Below are 23198 nucleotides of genomic sequence, written 5' to 3' on the forward strand. Positions count from 1 at the left end.
GAATGTCATGCCTCTCAAAAAATAGTGACGTTGACTTTGACGGTAGTGAATTCAGCGAAAATGCCTTTTAGTTATTTATTTTGGCTTTTGTGAATGGGGTTCAGTGTTTTCCACAGAATTTCAAGAAAATGTGGTGAGGGGAATTTTTTAATTAAAATTGTAAATGAACAATTAGATGCATCAATCCGGCGCTCTTAGGGAGGAAATTAAGAAGTTAGATCCAGGGCATTTTATCAACATAAGGCTAAAATATCACAGTTGGGATATAGCTTTGGCAACTAGATGCTGGATATAATGTAGCCTACTAGTAGAGTAGGTCTATAGCCTTCAGGTGTGTAGCTGATGTTAGTTCTTTTAACCACCACTTGGTTACATATCAGTGCCAGTATCCACACTATGTCCATATATCCACATATCCACAGTATCGTGCGTCACATGACTCACATCAGGGTTTCATTCTCGGGATACAGGCAGCTTTACTAACTTGATGCGGGAAATAATGTGTAACCAGTGAAACCACACTGAAGATGATGTAACCAGTGAAACCACACTGAAGATGATGTAACCAGTGAAACCACACTGAAGATGATGTAACCAGTGAAACCACACTGAAGATGATGTAACCAGTGAAACCACACTGAAGATGATGTAACCAGTGAAACCACACTGAAGATGATGTAACCAGTGAAACCACACTGAAGATGTTGTAACCAGTGAAACCACACTGAAGATGATGTAACCAGTGAAACCACACTGAAGATGATGTAACCAGTGAAACCACACTGAAGATGATGTAACCAGTGAAACCACACTGAAGATGATGTAACCAGTGAAACCACACTGAAGATGTTGTAACCAGTGAAACCACACTGAAGATGATGTAACCAGTGAAACCACACTGAAGATGTTGTAACCAGTGAAACCACACTGAAGATGATGTAACCAGTGAAACCACACTGAAGATGTTGTAACCAGTGAAACCACACTGAAGATGTTGTAACCAGTGAAACCACACTGAAGATGATGTAACCAGTGAAACCACACTGAAGATGTTGTAACCAGTGAAACCACACTGAAGATGTTGTAACCAGTGAAACCACACTGAAGATGTTGTAACCAGTGAAACCACACTGAAGATGTTGTAACCAGTGAAACCACACTGAAGATGATGTAACCAGTGAAACCACACTGAAGATGATGTAACCAGTGAAACCACACTGAAGATGATGTAACCAGTGAAACCACACTGAAGATGATGTAACCAGTGAAACCACACTGAAGATGATGTAGCCAGTGAAACCACGCTGAAGATGATGTAACCAGTGAAACCACACTGAAGATGTTGTAGCCAGTGAAACCACACTGAAGATGATGTAACCAGTGAAACCACACTGAAGATGATGTAACCAGTGAAACCACACTGAAGATGATCTAGCCAGTGAGTAGATGATTAACTATCTTGTCTCCTCATAATAAGTTCTGGGCCGATGGCTTGCGGAAGTTGAGATGAAACGATGGTGTGTGTATCGAAGGCCCGCTGTCGTCTCCTGCACTCATACTGGGGATGCTGCAAAGCACTCAGCCATCTTTATGCTGATTATGAGAGTACAAATATTTGATTTAGTTTATTTTATATTTAGTTAAGTAATGGGAAACACTGGGATTTTTTTAAAAAGGCACAACTGAGCTCACCTGAGCTCACCTGGCATCACATTAGTTGGGAAACGCTGGTGTAGACAGTGCTCCTATACTAACATCTACTCAGCCTCCCAATACAAAGATTAGCATTATTAGCATAGGATTGTCTATTATGGTCAATGCGAATATAACAATATTTAAAAAAAATCATACTTCTACTTCTACTTCTAATCCTACTCGCTCCCAAAATCCAATGGTGGGCTGAATTTCCTTTCACCATTGGGATGAGTCAGAATTTGTAAAATCTTGAAAAAGTCAGAGAAAATCACTATTACCACTGTTGTGCGTGTATATTAAAGTGTAATGTTATGCTCAAATGTGCAATGCTGTGTTACAACAGGCATTCCGGCCACAGAAGCTGTTCTATGGCGTGCCATACACCATTAGACAGCTTGTACTGTCCTCTACTGGATAAAATACTTCTCAATCAAGCCAGGATGGAATGAACAGTTAAGGCAGCTTAAACAGGTTTAAGGTATTGCGCAGTGTAAATGCTGCTATTTCTCTGTTGGATTGTTCAAGACAATAAATGATCACTGAATCTTGAAAGGGAGTTAAATATGATGTCTCGCAAATTCACAAGACTGCAGAACGAACGAGTACAGACATCGAAAAACTCCCCAAAACTGGAAGCAATACTCGTCATTGTACATACCCATATCACAATTACTGTTCCTCAGAAAGGAAAACAAAAGCTCTCCGTGAACACTGTAATGACGCCTGAAAGAGCTGATAAGGTGGAGGAAGAGAGATACGCCGGCCTGATTATGTCTGAGCACAATGATGCGATACTGTTGGCCAGGTAACCTTTTTCTCAAAAAACATCCTGAGATTAACAGACAAGAGGCCATACATACTTGGCATGGGCTCAGGTGGTAAGAGCAGTCGTCTGGCAGTTGGAGGGTTGCTGGTTCGATCCCACCCTGGGTGTGTCGAAGTGTCCCTGAGCAAGACACCTAACCCCTGGTTCATGGAGCTGGTTGGTGCCTTCCATGGCAGTCAGTCACCATGCGTGCGTGCGTTTGTGTGCGAGTGTGCGTATGAATGGGTGAATGAGAAGCATGACTTGTACAGTGATTTGGATAAAGGCGCTCTATAAATTCCAACCATTTACCATTTACTATTTGCTTGCCCTCACATTCTGGCGGACCGCGGAGGAACAGTTAAAGTCATTCACTTTCACACTGCCCAGAGAAGAACGGCACACTCAAAACTTCTGTTACAGATTACAGATAGAATGTTACATCCACTCTCTCGTCTGATTCCTGTTTGCTCATTACGTAGTTGCACTGAAGGGTTGTGTTATGACATGTGAATATGATTTATGACGAGGGATGCATTTTTTAATTTTTTTTCAGGATGTTGCAGAATAACCAGCTGAAGACTGTGCCCAGCCTGGCTCTGAAGAACCTCCTCTCCCTCCAGTCTCTGTGAGTCAGACCGTGTTCTTACTGACACTGCCTTCCCCTCCGTCACATGCACAAATTAACTGGCTTATTGGAGCCATTTCTGTTCGAGTACTGTGCCATGTTGTTGCTGCCTGCGGGAAACATGAAGGTGCAGTTGTAATAGGTTTGCAGTCTGCCCGTGTTGGTATGTTTGAGCACCAGATAGGAAGTGATCGATCACCTTTATTGAAAGCAACACATGGACTTGGCACAACTGTCATTTTCAGTAAATGTTAGGTTGGGATATTCTCATTGGAAGGATGTGAGATCTGCCTCTTAAGGTATTACATTACATTACATTAAGGCATGCTGTAGTAATGGACAGGGGAGGCCAGTGTGTGGCCTGAGAAACATTGAGTGCTGCTGTGATGCCAATCTAAAGAAAAACCAGTCAATTGCTTTCCATGAACTTGTTTTTCCTCTGGCCTTGCTTCTACTTGGCTTAAAACAACACAGGAACAAACCCCTCCACTAAAAACAAGGTGGAAAAACGTGAATGTGATTAGCCTTGTTTTTCCAGGTGAAGTTTCCTTTTTGGCTCCCCAGAGCTGTGTGCACCATATTGAGAAGAATTTCTGCAAACCACTGCAACTCATGGTGCTTATCATATCATGCTAAGCATTGAACCGTTAACATTGAATTGAAACTTCATCACAGCAGTAATTGTGAAGTTAAAAAGATGAAAGGAGAATGCTAAGTAATTTTAGACATAATAACAAAATTATGGCTGAATGGTAGGATAATGGAGGTACAAAAGCATTTCAAGTTTGTTTAAATTCAAATGATTTAACAAATCAGATGAAATATCTACCAAGCCCCTAAAGGAACATGGGTGAGAAACATTGTCACAGGAACATTGTAAATCCCGTCCTGTCATTGAAACAGGCTCACTGACGTGTTGACTCACCCTCTGTGTTTATAGTCCTTAAATTTGGGTTTCAAACTATACAGGTGACGCACCGACAAACATTGTACAGCTGTACAATATGTCGAGTTCATTGGTTGAAAATTGGTTCTAATTGCCACAGCCAATGGCGTTTCAATGTCAGCGCATTCCCAGTGAATGGGGATAAACAGTGTTGTGATTTGAGGGTGTTTGTTGCTGCAATTCCTTTCTTGACTGTCTACCTATTATATCTTTAAATTTAAAGATGTTTGCTACACTATTGTTCATAGGCTATATAGGCTATAGCATGCACTCCGACACACAGGAATAAGCAAATACATTTATTTACTGCTTGGTATGTACTAGTTAGAAAGAGATATAGCTAGACTATTGTGAATTCGTAGCTATAATTAGCACTCAGTGGCTCATCTGTCACAAACAGTCGTATTAAACAGTGGAAGATGCTAGCCTGCTAACGTTGTCTCTATCTCATGCCTGTTTGAGATCTAACTACATATTCCTATATTTTGAGCTGATTAGCAGGATTGATGCTCGGGGAACGTCATTTATTAATTTAAGAAGCAATTGTGACATTACCCAACACACTAACTAGATAATATTTGCTTGTGAAGAACATCTTTGATTAAAAACTTAAATGCGTCTCAGCACTCAATGTCAATGCACCAGCTAGACAGCCATAGTCCAAGTGTTAGTCAGGAGGACTGGTTTATTTACTCCTGTGTATAGCCTATAGCTAGCAAAAGATAAAAGATAAAAGATAAAAAATAGATATCTAACGTTAGCACTGCCGATCTGTCCCGCTAGATAGATGGAGTTCAAGCTGCAGTATACCTGTGTGGCATCCCTCCAGCAGTAAATAAATACACATTAGTGTTGGCAGGCTGGTAGGCAGCTCTTTGCAGCTATTTTTATATTTCATCTACCTTAATGCATGCACTTCCGTGTTTACGTACAGCTAGTCCATCAACATGTCTGTAAGATTGCCCCTCGTCCTAGTGGGCAGCACTTGGCTGTCACTCTGCGCACAGAGGATTAGTTCAGACTCGTTCAATAGGGATGTAAGGAACTGGGTGCCCATAAAAATCAACCGGCATGTATAAAACACAAACTTTTATTCCAGAGGAATCCATAAAGGGGGTTCACATTGCAGCTGTTTCATAAAAATTTGCTCTCAGAAGAATCACTAGCGCTCAGCTGAGCTCACTCACTCAGCGGACGTTTGTCTTCATCGTCTTAATTCACCAGTGGAGCCCCAGAGGGGTTCTGGATGTGTTCGTCATGCGAGGCTGGATTCCTGAACTCCTCTTGGCACCGGCAAGGTTGTCCTCTCAAAGTTTCATGAGGGCAAGAGGGGACACTGGTTTTGAGAGCCTGCACTCTTACCATTATTGCTACTCCAGATATTTCCAAAATGAGACTGTGTGTTCCTCTTTCTTTGTTGTCTCGTACACATGTCTCTTTCTGTCCCCAAGGGGTTAAAGCGTTGTAGCTTAAGTAATATATTTTGGCAGAGCAAAGCTGGTTTTGTAACACACCTCATAGACTAAGCTGTCAGTCAACACGCCTTTTGCCTTCTAGCACTGAGACTATAAAGAAATTTGAGAGAGAGCGAGAGAAGGAGAGGCAGAGAGAGAGACACAAATGGAGAGAATTTCCGCAAAGTATTTGCACTTATTGTGCACAACCCTGTTTGACCTGCAGGCTGAACAGAGATGCAATGAATAAACAAACAACAATGAAGTTGAAAACCTTTTGAGAACTGGTGGTGCTCTATTCAAAAGCACATTGCGGTTTCATTTTGCTCAGCCTGTAATTTTCAACATTTCTCAGGTGACAGTTTAAAGTAAGCACTGGTAAATAATCATGGCAATGTTCTCTCCTTGAATGTTACAAAAGATTTTAATCTGGCTTTTGACAAAGCTGTGATCTGTTCTTGTATGTATGTCTAAGTCTATTTGTCCTTAACCTTTTATATGACTGAAAAAAACAGACCAGCGCTATTCCAGTCCATCAGGTTGACAGCTCTGCAGCCATTAGTGGGGTTGAGGAAAATCTGATATGTATGTGCAAAACGTGGGCAAATACATGACATCTAATGTACTGCATAGATGGAGTCTGTGTGAACCCTGTTTCCAGACAGACATTCTTCCTAATGTTTCTGTAACTAAGTCAGTATTCACAAATTACTATAAGTGCACAGTTATTGTTTGTTCAAGTTAAGAGCTACTCATTTGAGTTCTGAAGTGCTGAAAAAAGCATGCACCTTCATTTATCAAGCTTACAGATCATGTACAATTGTTTAAATTGGGAAGATAATTAGGTGATTTGTCATCCTAGCAGTTGTATGTAGCATTTGTAGATTCATAATCTTGTACGGACCATACAGTATAAACAAATTTCCTGCTGACTAAAAACAGGCTCTGCAATTCTGAAATAACAGTAACTGTAATTTTTTTTGTCAGTAACTTCTTTTCTACAATGTGTGGGATTGATTTCCTGCAATCTGTTTGGTTACTGCCACTAACTAGTGCCTAGCTCTGATGATTAAAGTTTGTGTTCAATATCTGTTTATGACACAATATTAGGAAGTCGGTTCCAGTGCAGTTCATGTGTGTGACAACAGCAATAGATAAGACTTTCATGGAGTACAATCAAAGAAAATGAAAGACTTAGCAGATCCTTTAATGTGAGCGGCGGTGTTATGAAGACAGTACATGAAGTATGCACCTGGGCAGCCCTGCCCACTGTCAAAACCTCTTCAGGCCAATGGCCAGGAGAGCAAGTCTTAAATATCTCTGCTCTGAAATACATCAGACCCTCTCTGTCTCAGGGCGTTAGATCAGACCCTCTGTCTCAGGGCGTTAGATCAGACCATCTCTGTCTTAGGGCGTTAGATCAGACCCTCTCTGTCTCAGGGCGTTAGATCAGACCCTCTCTGTCTCAGGGCGTTAGATCAGACCCTCTCTGTCTCAGGGCGTTAGATCAGACCCTCTCTGTCTCCTGGTGTTAGATCAGACCCTCTCTGTCTCAGGGCGTTAGATCAGACCCTCTCTGTCTCAGGGTGTTAGATCAGACCCTCTCTGTCTCAGGGCGTTAGATCAGACCCTCTCTGTCTCAGGGCGTTAGATCAGACCCTCTCTGTCTCAGGTCGTTAGATCAGAACCTCTCTGTCTCAGGGCGTTAGATCAGACCCTCTCTGTCTCAGGTCGTTAGATCAGACCCTCTCTGTCTCCTGGTGTTAGATCAGACCCTCTCTGTCTCAGGGCGTTAGATCAGACCCTCTCTGTCTCAGGGCGATCAGACCCAGAGAAAGGATCTTTCAGATCTCTGAGTTGTGTCTAGCAAGCATTGATTGAATGTGTCCTACATTTAAATTGTGTTCTGGTTCAGTTACTTGCGAAGCCAAGCTCTTCAGAGTAGTTATTCAGAGAACCAGAGTCTCAGGCTCTGAACAGACCCAGCTCTTCCGTTAGTGCCTGCGTTAATGGACAATCAAGTTTTCAATCCATTATTCACTCCTGTATTTCACTTGCTTGAGTGATAGTATTGCATTAGAGTTTTGAGCCTCATGAAATGATCTTGGCCCCCTGGCACACGCCCCCTAGTGGCCAATGGCGCCAGCACCGTGTGACTGCTCCTGCAAGCAAATTGCGCTCGAGACTAATACTTTAACTGGATACTCCACCCAACCACCTCCATTTTTCTTATAATCCTAATTGGTACCTGTGCTTCTCATCAAGATCCTGGGAAAAAAAGATTATGCCCACATATTTTAATGTCTTGGTGTGTTACCTTGATTGGTAGGTTGATAAAAACTAAAAGATTAGAGAGATGGTTCCAGGTGTGCTTCTTAATCCAGTAATATATGATTACTCCTGAGTCCCCCGCCATTGCCAAATTCAACACAATAATTAAGTTGCATGGAGTCATGGATATATGCATAGAGATGCAGCAGTAGCAGGTTCTGCATGGATATATATATAGAGATGCAGCAGTAGCAGGTTCTGTACACACGTGGCATGAGGCTCCTGCATGTGGCAGATTGGTGCAGGTCCTCACACGGCTGGCTTGTGCGTTAGCTGGATTTGTCCTCACACGGCTGGCTTGTGGCTCATATCCCTGCTCAACCCTGCTATGGGCTCATATCCCTGCTCAACCCTGCTGTGGGCTCATATCCCTGATCAACCCTGCTATGGGCTCATATCCCTGATCAACCCTGCTATGGGCTCATATCCCTGCTCAACCCTGCTGTGGGCTCATATCCCTGATCAACCCTGCTATGGTCTCATATCCCTGCTCAACCCTGCTGTGGGCTCATATCCCTGATCAACCCTGCTATGGGCTCATATCCCTGATCAACCCTGCTATGGGCTCATATCCCTGCTCAACCCTGCTATGGGCTCATATCCCTGCTGAACCCTGCTGTGGGCTCATATCCCTGCTCAACCCTGCTATGGGCTCATATCCCTGATGAACCCTGCTATGGGCTCATATCCCTGATCAACCCTGCTGTGGGCTCATATCCCTGCTCAACCCTGCTATGGGCTCATATCCCTGATCAACCCTGCTGTGGGCTCATATCCCTGCTCAACCCTGCTGTGGGCTCATATCCCTGCTCAACCCTGCTATGGGCTCATATCCCTGCTCAACCCTGCTATGGGCTCATATCCCTGATCAACCCTGCTATGGGCTCATATCCCTGATCAACCCTGCTATGGGCTCATATCCCTGATCAACCCTGCTGTGGGCTCATATCCCTGCTCAACCCTGCTATAGGCTCATATCCCTGCTCAACCCTGCTGTGGGCTCATTATGCAGTCAGGGGACGAGGAGGTTTTCCATTCACAAACGGGAAATAATTTAGCTTGGGTTATCTGGCCAGCATTGTGGTCAGACAGCAGTAAGCCCTCGAGGCAGATTATTGTCTGTGAGGAGAAGCCAGTACCCTTGGGTTGGGGCAAGAAGGCGGAAGAAGGCGGTGCCTGTGGGCTGGGGCAAGAAGGCGGTGCCTGTGGGCTGGGGCAAGAAGGCGGTGCCTGTGGGCTGGGGCAAGTAGGCGGTGCCCTTGGGCTGGGGCAAGAAGGCGGTGCCCTTGGGCTGGGGTAAGAGCAACCTGGCTCCGTGTTCGTGTGGCGTGCTTCACTGCGGAAGAGCGACCGGGTGGTCAGGCCCAGGCTTGTCTGGTGCTCCTGCCTGGCTCGCTGACGGAGGGATGTGCTCCCAGGAGGCCTCATGAGATCATGGAAAGCAGAGTTTGCAGGGACTGTGTAAACGCTTCCTGTGCTGAGTGACATTCTGGCACCGACCTGGCAGCTGTCCTCTCCCGCCACCTTATTTAAAAGCCTTCTCACGCGCAGCCCAGTGCAGCTGGAAATACTGCCTTATTACAGTTTTTACACAGAAGTGATTCCTATCATCACCACTGGCAGGGTCAGGATTCATGGCCCTTTGTAACTGAATTCAACACCATTCAGGAGTCTGACCATTGATAGTGAAGACGTCATTTGCTGTTTGGCAATGCGAATTAACTGAAAGGTACAATAGGTCATTTCGGACTTCTAACGGTCAAGAGAGGAATAGCAGCAACAAACACCTTCAGACCACAACACTGTTCATCCCACCCCTTCTCTATGAATGCGCTGACATTGAAACACCATTGGCTATGGCAGTTAGAACCAATTTTCAACCAATGAGCTTGAATTATTGTACAGTTATACAATGTTTTGTTAGAGTGTATATTTTGAATGCCTTTTTCAATGACATGAATGGTCTTGTAACCATGTGTAAAGACACACATAAGTGGGCGTCCGTGTCATGTGGGCGCTTGCGTGTTTGCAGAGCTTCAGGTCTCTGGGTGTTGGTCGCTCTCTCTGCGTGTTTGCAGAGCTTCAGGTCTCTGGGTGTTGGTCGCTCTCTCTGCGTGTTTACAGAGCTTCAGGTCTCTGGGTGTTGGTCGCTCTCTCTGCGTGTTTGCAGAGCTTCAGGTCTCTGGGTGTTGGTCGCTCTCTCTGCGTGTTTGCAGAGCTTCAGGTCTCTGGGTGTTGGTCGCTCTCTCTGCGTGTTTGCAGAGCTTCAGGTCTCTGGGTGTTGGTCGCTCTCTCTGCGTGTTTGCAGAGCTTCAGGTCTCTGGGTGTTGGTCGCTCTCTCTGCGTGTTTGCAGAGCTTCAGGTCTCTGGGTGTTGGTCGCTCTCTCTGCGTGTTTGCAGAGCTTCAGGTCTCTGGGTGTGGGTCGCTCTCTCTGCGTGTTTGCAAAGCTTCACGTCTCTGGGTGTTGGTCGCTCTCTCTGCGTGTTTGCAGAGCTTCACGTCTCTGGGTGTTGGTCGCTCTCTCTGCGTGTTTGCAGAGCTTCAGGTCTCTGGGTGTTGGTCGCTCTCTCTGCGTGTTTGCAGAGCTTCAGGTCTCTGGGTGTTGGTCGCTCTCTCTGCGTGTTTGCAGAGCTTCAGGTCTCTGGGTGTGGGTCGCTCTCTCTGCGTGTTTGCAAAGCTTCACGTCTCTGGGTGTTGGTCGCTCTCTCTGCGTGTTTGCAGAGCTTCACGTCTCTGGGTGTTGGTCGCTCTCTCTGCGTGTTTGCAGAGCTTCACGTCTCTGGGTGTTGGTCGCTCTCTCTGCGTGTTTGCAGAGCTTCACGTCTCTGGGTGTGGGTCGCTCTCTCTGCAGGCGGCTGGATGCAAACCACATTGCGGCCGTGCCGGAGGACAGCTTCCAGGGCCTGCAGCAGCTGCGCCACCTGTGGCTGGACGACAACGGCCTGACCGAGGTCCCCGTGGGGCCCCTCAGCCACCTGGGCAACCTGCAGGCCCTGACACTGGCCCTCAACCGCATCACCCTCATCCCTGACCACGCCTTCACCAACCTCTCCAGCCTCGTGGTGCTGTGAGTAGCCATGCTCTGCACCTGTGATTCCTGTGCTCATAATATTACACTGATTATATGTGATTCCTGTGCTCATAATATTACACTGATCATATGTGATTCCTGTGCTCATAATATTACACTGATCATATGTGTTTATGTGCCGAGCTGAAACTTCAAATCTGGAGTGAGTCTATTTGCTGAATATTTATTGAAGCAATTCAGGCTGAAGAAATGCATTCAGTTGGCTTGCCCAGGGTGCGATTAGAGTGTCCACATGGGAATCAAATTTGCAGCTATGAGCTAGACCAGCTGTAGGGCAGCTCCCTCAGCCTTACACCCACACACCTACTACTCCAGCACAGCCTCTTGTCCTGTTGTCCAAGCTCAACTCCTCTATATCCGTTGTTACAGTGATGTAGTCACTGTGTATGTTAACCACAGAAGTATGTACTGTATTGGTAAATAGCATCTCACTTCGGTTATCGTTTCTTGTAATGCATTTTGCTCCTAGCTGTTACCTGGGTGCTACACATATCCACATGTATACCATTTACCGCAGGCTGAATGTGTGAAATGTGGTCATTATTTTTTCAGACATCTACACAACAACAAAATCAAGGAGATTGGCCAGAATTGCTTTGCAGGCCTGGACAACCTAGAAACACTGTAAGTATGTCACTATAATTTGGGGTTTCAGTGGTAGGTGTCAAATAGAGAGCTTCATAATAGTGAAATTACTGTTCTTTGGAAAGGCAGGGCTCAGTGATGGCTTGTGGACAAATCAACAAACACTCTGTAAACTGTTTCAGTTTCTGTTCGTATGAAATCCATCTCGCTGCATTAACATGTTAGGATTTAATTTGCTTGTACCTTGCCAATTGAAATATTTTCAAATGATTTGTTTTCAGTGAGAAAAAAGACCATAGTATGAAGCTGTGGAAATTGTAGCACTCCAGACTTAAATATGAAAAAGGATTCATAACCTCATAGACACAGGAGACACCACGGCCATGTGTTTGGAGACAAATCTTTTACTGTTTTCATTTGTAGTAATTCAAAGTTACAACAGCTTTAATAACCAAAATGTTCTTCAGTGAAAAGCTATACATGGTTGCATCTGCTGTCCTAACAGTGCTTGGCAGGTTAAGGTGGACTTGATACATTATTTGTATTTTTACATTTAATAAAGCATATTTGTAAAGATCCAAATAGGCAATGTTTCATAGCTGTGGAAAATAGCAGTTTGACTGTGGATGTCATATGATTGACGGCCTGGGCAATTCCAGTGTTAAAAATATATCTGAATTAGTGAGCATGGGTGGAACGCATGTCCCACTTCTTCTCAGCCAGACAGGGCTCCTTCCTGCTGTTCTCCCAATTAGTTACCCATCTGTACAGTTACAGTTATAGAGTTCACCTTTCTTCAACTGATTTCATGACAACCGAGGCATTACGATATTTAAAACTCATCAGTGCTACAAAAACGGAAACTTATTTTTGTTAAAACTCACAGGCAAGCTAGCTAAATAAACAAACTAATCAGCCAGTACCTTTTCATCAGCCTGTCAACACTAGCCATTGCCAGCCATGAAGTAGTAGCTTGTAACATATTTTTATCTCAATAAGCTTTAGTTATTTTGTCAGGTAGTGGCCTCCATTGGTGAGCTACCTTATTTAATTCTGTGCTGCACCCAGTGCATTATGCAGTTGTTAGTTTGCTGGTTATCCTGTCTTTGCGTGTCTTCAATTCTTATGAAATGAAGGAACAGCAATGTAGCCCCAGGGTTCCATAAAGCTGCCTTTAAAGACAGAGCAGGTTTTCTTTCTCTCCGTCTCCCATTATAGTCTTCATGGCAGGCACTCTCTGCAGTGTCTAGAAAGGGAAGTTTAACATTGTTATGTTAGATTCACACAGACTGACAAGTTGTGCCAGGTTTTGGCCAGTGCTCGATCAATGATTTAATTAATGTTTGATCACATTATGTAATTGGCTATTGAGTTATTAGCAAAGCTCTCCCCCGGATCTCAGGGTGGTCTTATCTCCTGTCACTGCAGTAGAGTATTTCCTTTCTTGGTCCTGATTACAACAGGACCTCTCTGGTGATGGACATTTGAGTAGCTTTGTGTAGATCTGGAGCCAAACACTTTATTTTGGTAAGCCAATTGTTTGGCTAATATCTCTGTGAATATTTTTTCTTATAATGGCTTCTTTGACTGTCAATTACAATTTGAAGTCATCACAGTCAGCATTGTAGAGGCAGATAGAAGCAGAGCAGCAGTATGAAGCAGTGCTTTGTGAAGTATGACCACAGTCAGTGTTGTAGAAGCAGAGCTGCAGTATGAAGCAGTGCTTTGTGAAGTATGACCACAGTAAGTGTTGTAGAAGCAGAGCTGCAGTATGAAGCAGTGCTTTGTGAAGTATGACCACAGTCAGTGTTGTAGAAGCAGAGCTGCAGTATGAAGCAGTGCTTTGTGAAGTATGACCACAGTAAGTGTTGTAGAAGCAGTGCTTTGTGAAGTATGACCACAGTAAGTGTTGTAGAAGCAGAGCAGCAGTATGAAGCAGTGCTTTGTGAAGTATGACCACAGTAAGTGTTGTAGAAGCAGTGCTTTGTGAAGTATGACCACAGTAAGTGTTGTAGAAGCAGAGCAGCAGTATGAAGCAGTGCTTTGTGAAGTATGACCACAGTCAGTGATGTAGAAGCAGAGCAGCAGTACGAAGCAGTGCTTTGTGAAGTATGACCACAGTCAGTGTTGTAGAAGCAGAGCAGCAGTATGAAGCAGTGCTTTGTGAAGTATGACCACAGTCAGTGTTGTAGAAGCAGAGCAGCAGTATGAAGCAGTGCTTTGTGAAGTATGACCACAGTCAGTGTTGTAGAAGCAGAGCAGTAGTATGAAGCAGTGCTTTCTGAAGTATGACCACAGTAAGTGTTGTAGAAGCAGAGCAGCAGTATGAAGCAGTGCTTTGTGAAGTATGACCACAGGAAGTGTTGTAGAAGCAGAGCAGCAGTATGAAGCAGTGCTTTGTGAAGTATGACCACAGTCAGTGTTATAGAAGCAGAGCAGCAGTATGAAGCAGTGCTTTGTGAAGTATGACCACAGTCAGTGTTGTAGAAGCAGAGCAGCAGTATGAAGCAGAGCAGCAGTATGAAGCAGTGCTTTGTGAAGTATGACCACAGTCAGTGTTGTAGAAGCAGAGCAGCAGTATGAAGCAGTGCTTTGTGAAGTCTGACCACAGTCAATGTTGTAGAAGCAGAGCAGCAGTATGAAGCAGTGCTTTGTGAAGTATGACCACAGTCAGTGTTGTAGAAGCAGAGCTGCAGTATGAAGCAGTGCTTTGTGAAGTATGACCACAGTAAGTGTTGTAGAAGCAGTGCTTTGTGAAGTATGACCACAGTAAGTGTTGTAGAAGCAGAGCAGCAGTATGAAGCAGTGCTTTGTGAAGTATGACCACAGTCAGTGTTGTAGAAGCAGAGCTGCAGTATGAAGCAGTGCTTTGTGAAGTATGACCACAGTCAGTGTTGTAGAAGCAGAGCTGCAGTATGAAGCAGTGCTTTGTGAAGTATGACCACAGTAAGTGTTGTAGAAGCAGTGCTTTGTGAAGTATGACCACAGTAAGTGTTGTAGAAGCAGAGCAGCAGTATGAAGCAGTGCTTTGTGAAGTATGACCACAGTCAGTGTTGTAGAAGCAGAGCAACAGTATGAAGCAGTGCTTTGTGAAGTATGACCACAGTCAGTGTTGTAGAAGCAGAGCAGCAGTATGAAGCAGTGCTTTGTGAAGTATGACCACAGTCAGTGATGTAGAAGCAGAGCAGCAGTATGAAGCAGTGCTTTGTGAAGTATGACCACAGTAAGTGTTGTAGAAGCAGAGCTGCAGTATGAAGCAGTGCTTTGTGAAGTATGACCACAGTAAGTGTTGTAGAAGCAGTGCTTTGTGAAGTATGACCACAGTAAGTGTTGTAGAAGCAGAGCAGCAGTATGAAGCAGTGCTTTGTGAAGTATGACCACAGTCAGTGTTGTAGAAGCAGAGCTGCAGTATGAAGCAGTGCTTTGTGAAGTATGACCACAGTCAGTGTTGTAGAAGCAGAGCTGCAGTATGAAGCAGTGCTTTGTGAAGTATGACCACAGTAAGTGTTGTAGAAGCAGTGCTTTGTGAAGTATGACCACAGTAAGTGTTGTAGAAGCAGAGCAGCAGTATGAAGCAGTGCTTTGTGAAGTATGACCACAGTCAGTGTTGTAGAAGCAGAGCAGCAGTATGAAGCAGTGCTTTGTGAAGTATGACCACAGTCAGTGTTGTAGAAGCAGAGCAGCAGTATGAAGCAGTGCTTTGTGAAGTATGACCACAGTCAGTGTTGTAGAAGCAGAGCAGCAGTATGAAGCAGTGCTTTGTGAAGTATGACCACAGTCAGTGTTGTAGAAGCAGAGCAGCAGTATGAAGCAGTGCTTTGTGAAGTATGACCACAGTCAGTGTTGTAGAAGCAGAGCAGCAGTATGAAGCAGTGCTTTGTGAAGTATGACCACAGTCAGTGATGTAGAAGCAGAGCAGCAGTATGAAGCAGTGCTTTGTGAAGTATGACCACAGTCAGTGTTGTAGAAGCAGAGCAGCAGTATGAAGCAGTGCCTTGTGAAGTATGACCACAGTCAGTGTTGTAGAAGCAGAGCAGCAGTATGAAGCAGTGCTTTGTGAAGTATGACCACAGTAAGTGTGGTAGAAGCAGAGCAGCAGTATGAAGCAGTGCTTTGTGAAGTATGACCACAGTCAGTGTTGTAGAAGCAGAGCAGCAGTATGAAGCAGTGCTTTCTGAAGTATGACCACAGTAAGTGTTGTAGAAGCAGAGCAGCAGTATGAAGCAGTGCTTTGTGATGTATGACCACAGTCAGTGTTGTAGAAGCAGAGCAGCAGTATGAAGCAGTGCTTTGTGGAAGCAGTGCTTTGTGAAGTATGACCACAGTAAGTCTTGTAGAAGCAGAGCAGCAGTATGAAGCAGTGCTTTGTGAAGTATGACCACAGTCAGTGTTGTAGAAGCAGAGCTGCAGTATGAAGCAGTGCTTTGTGAAGTATGACCACAGTCAGTGTTGTAGAAGCAGAGCTGCAGTATGAAGCAGTGCTTTGTGAAGTATGACCACAGTAAGTGTTGTAGAAGCAGTGCTTTGTGAAGTATGACCACAGTAAGTGTTGAAGAAGCAGAGCAGCAGTATGAAGCAGTGCTTTGTGAAGTATGACCACAGTCAGTGTTGTAGAAGCAGAGCAACAGTATGAAGCAGTGCTTTGTGAAGTATGACCACAGTCAGTGTTGTAGAAGCAGAGCAGCAGTATGAAGCAGTGCTTTGTGAAGTATGACCACAGTCAGTGTTGTAGAAGCAGAGCTGCAGTATGAAGCAGTGCTTTGTGAAGTATGACCACAGTCAGTGTTGTAGAAGCAGAGCTGCAGTATGAAGCAGTGCTTTGTGAAGTATGACCACAGTAAGTGTTGTAGAAGCAGTGCTTTGTGAAGTATGACCACAGTAAGTGTTGTAGAAGCAGAGCAGCAGTATGAAGCAGTGCTTTGTGAAGTATGACCACAGTCAGTGTTGTAGAAGCAGAGCTGCAGTATGAAGCAGTGCTTTGTGAAGTATGACCACAGTCAGTGTTGTAGAAGCAGAGCTGCAGTATGAAGCAGTGCTTTGTGAAGTATGACCACAGTAAGTGTTGTAGAAGCAGTGCTTTGTGAAGTATGACCACAGTCAGTGTTGTAGAAGCAGAGCAGCAGTATGAAGCAGTGCTTTGTGAAGTCTGACCACAGTCAATGTTGTAGAAGCAGAGCAGCAGTATGAAGCAGTGCTTTGTGAAGTATGACCACAGTAAGTGTTGTAGAAGCAGAGCAGCAGTATGAAGCAGTGCTTTGTGAAGTATGACCACAGTCAGTGTTGTAGAAGCAGAGCAGCAGTATGAAGCAGTGCTTTCTGAAGTATGACCACAGTAAGTGTTGTAGAAGCAGAGCAGCAGTATGAAGCAGTGCTTTGTGATGTATGACCACAGTCAGTGTTGTAGAAGCAGAGCTGCAGTAGGAAGCAGTGCTTTGTGAAGTATGACCACGGTAAGTGTTGTAGAAGCAGTGCTGCAGTAGGAAGCAGTGCTTTGTGAAGTATGACCACAGTCAGTGTTGTAGAAGCAGAGCTGCAGTAGGAAGCAGTGCTTTGTGAAGTATGACCACAGTCAGTGTTGTAGAAGCAGAGCAGCAGTATGAAGCAGTGCTTTGTGAAGTATGACCACAGGACGTGTTGTAGAAGCAGAGCAGCAGTATGAAGCAGTGCTTTGTGAAGTATGACCACAGTCAGTGTTGTAGAAGCAGAGCAGCAGTATGAAGCAGTGCTTTGTGAAGTATGACCACAGTAAGTGTTGTAGAAGCAGAGCAGCAGTATGAAGCAGTGCTTTGTTATGTATGACCACAGTAAGTGTTGTAGAAGCAGAGCAGCAGTATGAAGCAGTGCTTTGTGAAGTATGACCACAGTCAGTGTTGTAGAAGCAGAGCTGCAGTATGAAGCAGTGCTTTGTGAAGTATGACCACAGTCAGTGTTGTAGAAGCAGAGCAGCAGTATGAAGCAGTGCTTTGTGAAGTATGACCACAGTAAGTGTTGTAGAAGCAGAGCAGCAGTATGAAGTAGTGCTTTGTGAAGTATGACCACAGTCAGTGTTGTAGAAGCAGAGCAGCAGTATGAAGCAGTGCTTTGTGAAGTCTGACCACAGTCAATGTTGTAGAAGCAGAGCTGCAGTAGGAAGCAGTGCTTTGTGAAGTATGACCACAGTCAGTGTTGTAGAAGCAGAGCAGCAGTATGAAGCAGTGCTTTGTGAAGTATGACCACAGTCAGTGTTGTAGAAGCAGAGCAGCAGTATGAAGCAGTACTTTGTGAAGTATGACCACAGTCAGTGTTGTAGAAGCAGAGCAGCAGTAGGAAGCAGTGCTTTGTGAAGTATGACCACAGTCAGTGTTGTAGAAGCAGAGCAGCAGTATGAAGCAGTGCTTTGTGAAGTATGACCACAGTCAGTGTTGTAGAAGCAGAGCAGCAGTATGAAACAGAGCAGCAGTATGAAGCAGTGCTTTGTGAAGTATGACCACAGGCTTTTCCATTGCTCCCAGGGCATGGCTGCCCGATTTCACTGTTTTGTTCCAAAGATGATGACCGCGGGCAAACGTAATGACCGCGGGCAAACGTCATTTCTCCCCACTTGAGGAGGATGTTGGTTTATCAACTTCCTCTTGTAATTGCTGCCAAGAAAAATAATGTATAAATGTATCGTCCAAGATTGTTATCTTGTTTCCCCTTTCATTGTTCATTTCCTTCTGTGCTGCTGGGGATGAGAGCGCTTTGACGTCTTCAGCCTGGAGGAACCCAGGACATTTTTAGGCCCTTGATTTTGTTTTGGGTTTTTTTTAAAGGGCCAAACTGCGTTTGTATTGCAAGTGACACAAATGTATACATGTACAAAAAGTATTGTTCTCAAATATTGTAGGCCTGTTGTGCTTCTTGTCAGTTTCTCATCAGTTTAATATATCAGTCATGTGACCATTCATGTGCATAGAAATGCCTGCAATTCCTTTGTGAAATCAGTGCATTAAAATCTCTGTATTGAGGAATTGTGTTTTGAGTTATGAGTGAATTATTTTAAGAAATAATTCAAAGGAAAGGTAGTTCAGCAAAAAGACAATAATAAAAAAAGTAAACATTGCAAGACAGTTAAAATGTTACAATTGAGCTTTATGCCTCAATCGATGCCATGGGTTTGCATGGAGTGCCAAGCCAATATGGCTGCCCAACATTCTACATGCTCAAATGCAGTTTCTGACTGTGCACTTTTTTATGGTTTCTAACTTTAGATAAGAGCACGGATCTTTTTGTAATACTTACTCCTGCAACAGGACACAATAAATATAAATTATTATGCAATAATATTATTGGCTGGCTGGTTCAAGATAAAGACTGTTAATGGTAAACTGTGCCTTGAAAATTAACACCTGTGATCAAATATTAGATAAAACATTTATTTTCTGGCACAGGGACATAAATTATTATTAAGAATTAAATCCCCCAGATAAAATGGATACCTTTCCAAAAAATAAAAACAGATAAAATTCCATTTAGCAATAGTGTATGTTGTACATAGATAACATGGAAAAACATAAGCTATAAACTAAAAACAAGCTAAAATGCATAAGCCAAGTGGCCAAAACCAGACTTCTTCTCTGAAGCTTGTTTCCTGGTGATGCTGAGAGACGGTGCTCACTAGCGCCACTGTGGTCGGCTCCAGTGAAGGTCATTCAGCCCTGTTTTCAATGTAAAGTCAATGGTAAAATGGTCAAAATACAAAGTCAATCATTTTTTCTGACAAGAAAAGGTAGTCACAATCGCTATTTTTTCTTCATCTAATGCCTCTCCATGTGCTGATTTTCTTCAAGTTATTCTGTTATTCGGACCATAAAGCGATACTTTGTGGATGAGTCAGGGACAGATTACGTCTCTCTCTCACACTTAGTGGAGGAGCCACATCGACTGCACAGTCTCTGGATCCAAATATTACAACATGGCGCAGCCGGTCAACTTGACTTCCTGGGCTTTGAAACGCTTTTCACAAGCCCATGGATAGTTCATGGGTGATGTAATGGCCATGTAGTCCACACTTCTACAGTCTATGGCATAAACTTGCAGAAACCAGCGGCCAGTCGTGCATCTCAGGAAGGCAGTAAGGACCGCTGTTGAACAAGATGAGGGCATCACCAAGCTGGAAGGACTTCATTTGCTCATGTTAAGGTGGAGCGCTAGGCAATAGGCTATTAGATGGTATAAAGTTACAGTGTATAAAACAAACTCTGACCTCTGTTCTGAACTCAACAAGTATCCCCTTTCTACTCCTAAATTTTAAGTTTTAGCTTTTGTCTGATTGCTGGATAAAGTCCCTGCCGTTTCCTTGGCTGTTTCCCAAGCAGTGGAGGTGCTCTGGCTGTACAGAAATGCTATTTGCAGCTATGCGTCTCAAGGGAGTGGTGTTTGCTCAGCAAGGTATTCGCAAGGAAGAGTCAACACTGAGGCCTGAAAAGGGATGGTTTGCAGAGTGCATAGCAGCAGAGTGACTCTGCTGAAGCAGTTATGAAGGGGGTGAGGTACAGCATGTGTTCTGAACGCCCTCCCTGTGTGGACCGTGGTGCTGAAGCTTCTGTTGGTCCGTTATTCCATCAACCATCAGAATGGGCAAAAAATGTGATCTAATGTGATCAATGATTGTTGGTGGCAGACAAGGGTGGTTTGAGTATCTCAGAAACTGCTGATCTCCTGGGATTTTCATGCACACTAGTCTCTAGAGTTTGCAAAGAATTGTGCAAAAAATCCAGTGAGCAGCAGTTCTGCAGACAGAAGTGCCTTGTTAATGAGATGAGAAGGGCCAGACTGGTCAAAGCTGACAGGAAGGTGACAATAACGCAAATAACCACCACAAGTGCTCACTGACTGTGTTTCCAGAAATTCTGAAATGCATATCATAACATTTGGAGTGAAAGTCCTGCCTTTGACCCGTTGCGGTTGTTCCATGTGGCCTAGGTACCGCCCATCTGTCTGTGCTGCTCTTTCCGTATCTCTCTGGCAGTATTCAGACGGGTTCCAGTGCACAGGAGACGTAATGACTGTTTTGTTTTCTTTGCCAGGGAACTGAACTTCAACAACCTGATGATGTTCCCTGAGGCCATCCAGGCACTTCCTAAACTGAAAGAACTGTGAGTTCAGAGCAGCAGGTTCACACACACACACTCACACTCACACTCACACACACACACTCATACACACACACACACACGCTCGCACATGCATGCACACGCACGCACACTCACGCACACACACACACATACACATGCAGGCACACACACACTCACACACACTCACACACACACACACACTCACATACACACACACACACACACACACACACACACATAAACACGCATACACACACACGCACACACTCACACACACACACACACGCGCATACAGACACACACTTTCATACTTATGCATGCATACACACAACCACACGCATGTGCGATCCAGAACCTTCTTTGCTCCAGTGCTCACGTTCACATGGTCACATAGTCGTGCTGTAACTGAGAGGACTGCTGGCACCCAGTACCAGTTCAACACCCGCTCACATCCATAGAAGTGCATGTGTGGTCCTGCAGGCATCTAGAGCAGAAACATGCAGAAAAATAAACCTTTATATGGTCTGCTGTGATTATGGAGAGCAGGGCTTTACCAACTGGAGTAGACCCTGTTCCAAAACGTCTTCAGCACAAACTTACTGGCTATTTCCGCTTGGCGGGGACCTGTTTGGGAATCACTGCTACTGAGTGTTATTCAGCACTGGTAATAGAAACATTTGCAGCTCAATGTTATTTTTGCCATTAGCGCGTTTCCAGCCAGGCTGAAGTTGCTAAATAGAATGAATCTTCCCTCCTTTGTCCTCTGCTGATGAAGTGTGAGATTCAGCATGGGGCTGAGAGATTGATGAATTGTCCAGATGAGGCCCAAAGATTAGAGCCCTCACGTGTTGTTATTCTTTGCCTCTGTCTCCATTAGACCTCCAGGTTGGAAAGGCTTTTAGCAGGAGGAAGAAAAATGAGGGTGGTGTTCGCAGACAATGGCCCCGTGATCTTCCGACTTGGGAGAGACGGAAAAGAGACACGCAGGGGAGAGACAGGCCCTAAGCCCTGAGTGAGAGACAGACTCAAAGAGGAGGGCTGTATATAATGCAGCCTCTCGACATTGAGACGAATGGCCTGTGTCAGCTCACAGCTCTGAAGCCGTTGTCTCCAGCTTCCTGTTGCAGCTATGTTGACTTCGTGTTCTCGTATAGGCGTTGCTTTCAGTTCAGGTCAGAAAGGGAATGAAATTCGAGCGATTAACCACGCTTACACTCCCTTCCCTCTCTCTAGCGGATTTCACAGCAACAACATCGCCATCATCCCAGAGCGGGCCTTCCATAGCAACCCTCTGCTCCGTGCCATGTAAGTGCAATTTACATTACATTCCACTACATTACACAACACTACATTACATTACATTACACTACTCTACACTACACTGCATCACACTACATTACACTACACTACACTACATTACTTTATATTACATTACATTATATTACATTGCATTGCATTGTGAATTGCTCTTGACTATATTGCCTTCCACTATTTTTGCATAAATTTGGACCACGGTTGGCAGGTATAAAAAGGCGCATTGAGGTGAGACGTGTGGCCCAGTCTGTGTTGTAGATGACTCTCACGCTCTGTGTGGCAGGGGGTCGGCAGGGTAATGCCTTCTGTCTGTGGCCCGCTCTGCTCTGATCCCTTTCTGAATAAGAGAAGGCAGGTGGGCCTTCCAGTGAGATCTGCTGTATGTGTTAATGTGTTCAAGGGTTTACATTCATTTATTTCAGTAAAAACTGTTCCACACTGATGTGGGATTATTTTTATTTTTTCAAAAAGCAATTGATTAACTGCTGCTAATTTCACAGTCAATGTAATATTAACCAAGTGAAAACACCCAGATATCGACCGACTGTTAATTGCTTGCTTTGTCTTATTTATTTAGCTGAATAATGGCATATGTCTTGATGTTTTGTGATTGAAGCTTTCAGTAATTGCCCATCATCTCATTTCTTTCACTTTGCAGCCACTTGTATGACAACCCCATCTCCTTCATTGGGAACACCGCTTTCCAGAACCTGTCCGACTTGCATTCTCTGTAAGTGTTCAGATACAATCGCACTGTAGTCATGTGATGTCTTTTTATGTAAAAATTAACTCTCTTTGCATCCAACCACAGTTGCACAATAAAAGGGAAGTTATACTGATATAGTATTTACTTGGAATACCTGTCCCCATGCATTGTCTACCATACTGCCACTACTTAATTGTCATGAACTTTGTCTTCATTAACATTGACTGATTTACCATCATGCTGTTTGTCATCACTATTAAGTATGTACAGTGAAAGGCTTTTCAAATGGGTATACATTGTTATCCAGTAATACATACATACTGTACCAAAACCTAAACCTTTAAGGCATTATTGTCAATTCAGTATCTACATCCACATCCATCTCCTTCACTGGAAACTGAGCCAGCATGTGTCTGTTTGGTCACGTCATGACCTGCCACTGTCCTCATTTCCTGTGGCTTAAGGTAGTGAGGGCAAAGTGGAGCTTTAGTAGGGAGGGCAAAGTGGAGCTTTAGTAGGGAGGGCAAAGTGGAGCTTTAGAATGTTG

At 44.2% G+C, this 23198-nt stretch overlaps 1 protein-coding gene across 3 annotated transcripts in view; it reads left to right on the plus strand.

The window, feature by feature from the left end:
- Positions 1-23198, plus strand: part of lgr4 (leucine-rich repeat containing G protein-coupled receptor 4) — an 87698-nt gene that overhangs the window by 39571 nt on the left and 24929 nt on the right. For all 3 annotated transcript variants that reach the window (XM_061246353.1, XM_061246354.1, XM_061246355.1), the window contains exons 4-9: positions 3057-3128; positions 10712-10927; positions 11504-11575; positions 20584-20652; positions 21865-21936; positions 22604-22675. In XM_061246353.1, the coding sequence (XP_061102337.1) occupies positions 3057-3128; positions 10712-10927; positions 11504-11575; positions 20584-20652; positions 21865-21936; positions 22604-22675 (573 nt within the window). The remainder of the gene's footprint in view (positions 1-3056; positions 3129-10711; positions 10928-11503; positions 11576-20583; positions 20653-21864; positions 21937-22603; positions 22676-23198) is intronic.

Source organism: Conger conger, chromosome 6, assembly GCF_963514075.1.
Source record: "Conger conger chromosome 6, fConCon1.1, whole genome shotgun sequence".
Lineage (NCBI taxonomy): Eukaryota > Metazoa > Chordata > Actinopteri > Anguilliformes > Congridae > Conger > Conger conger.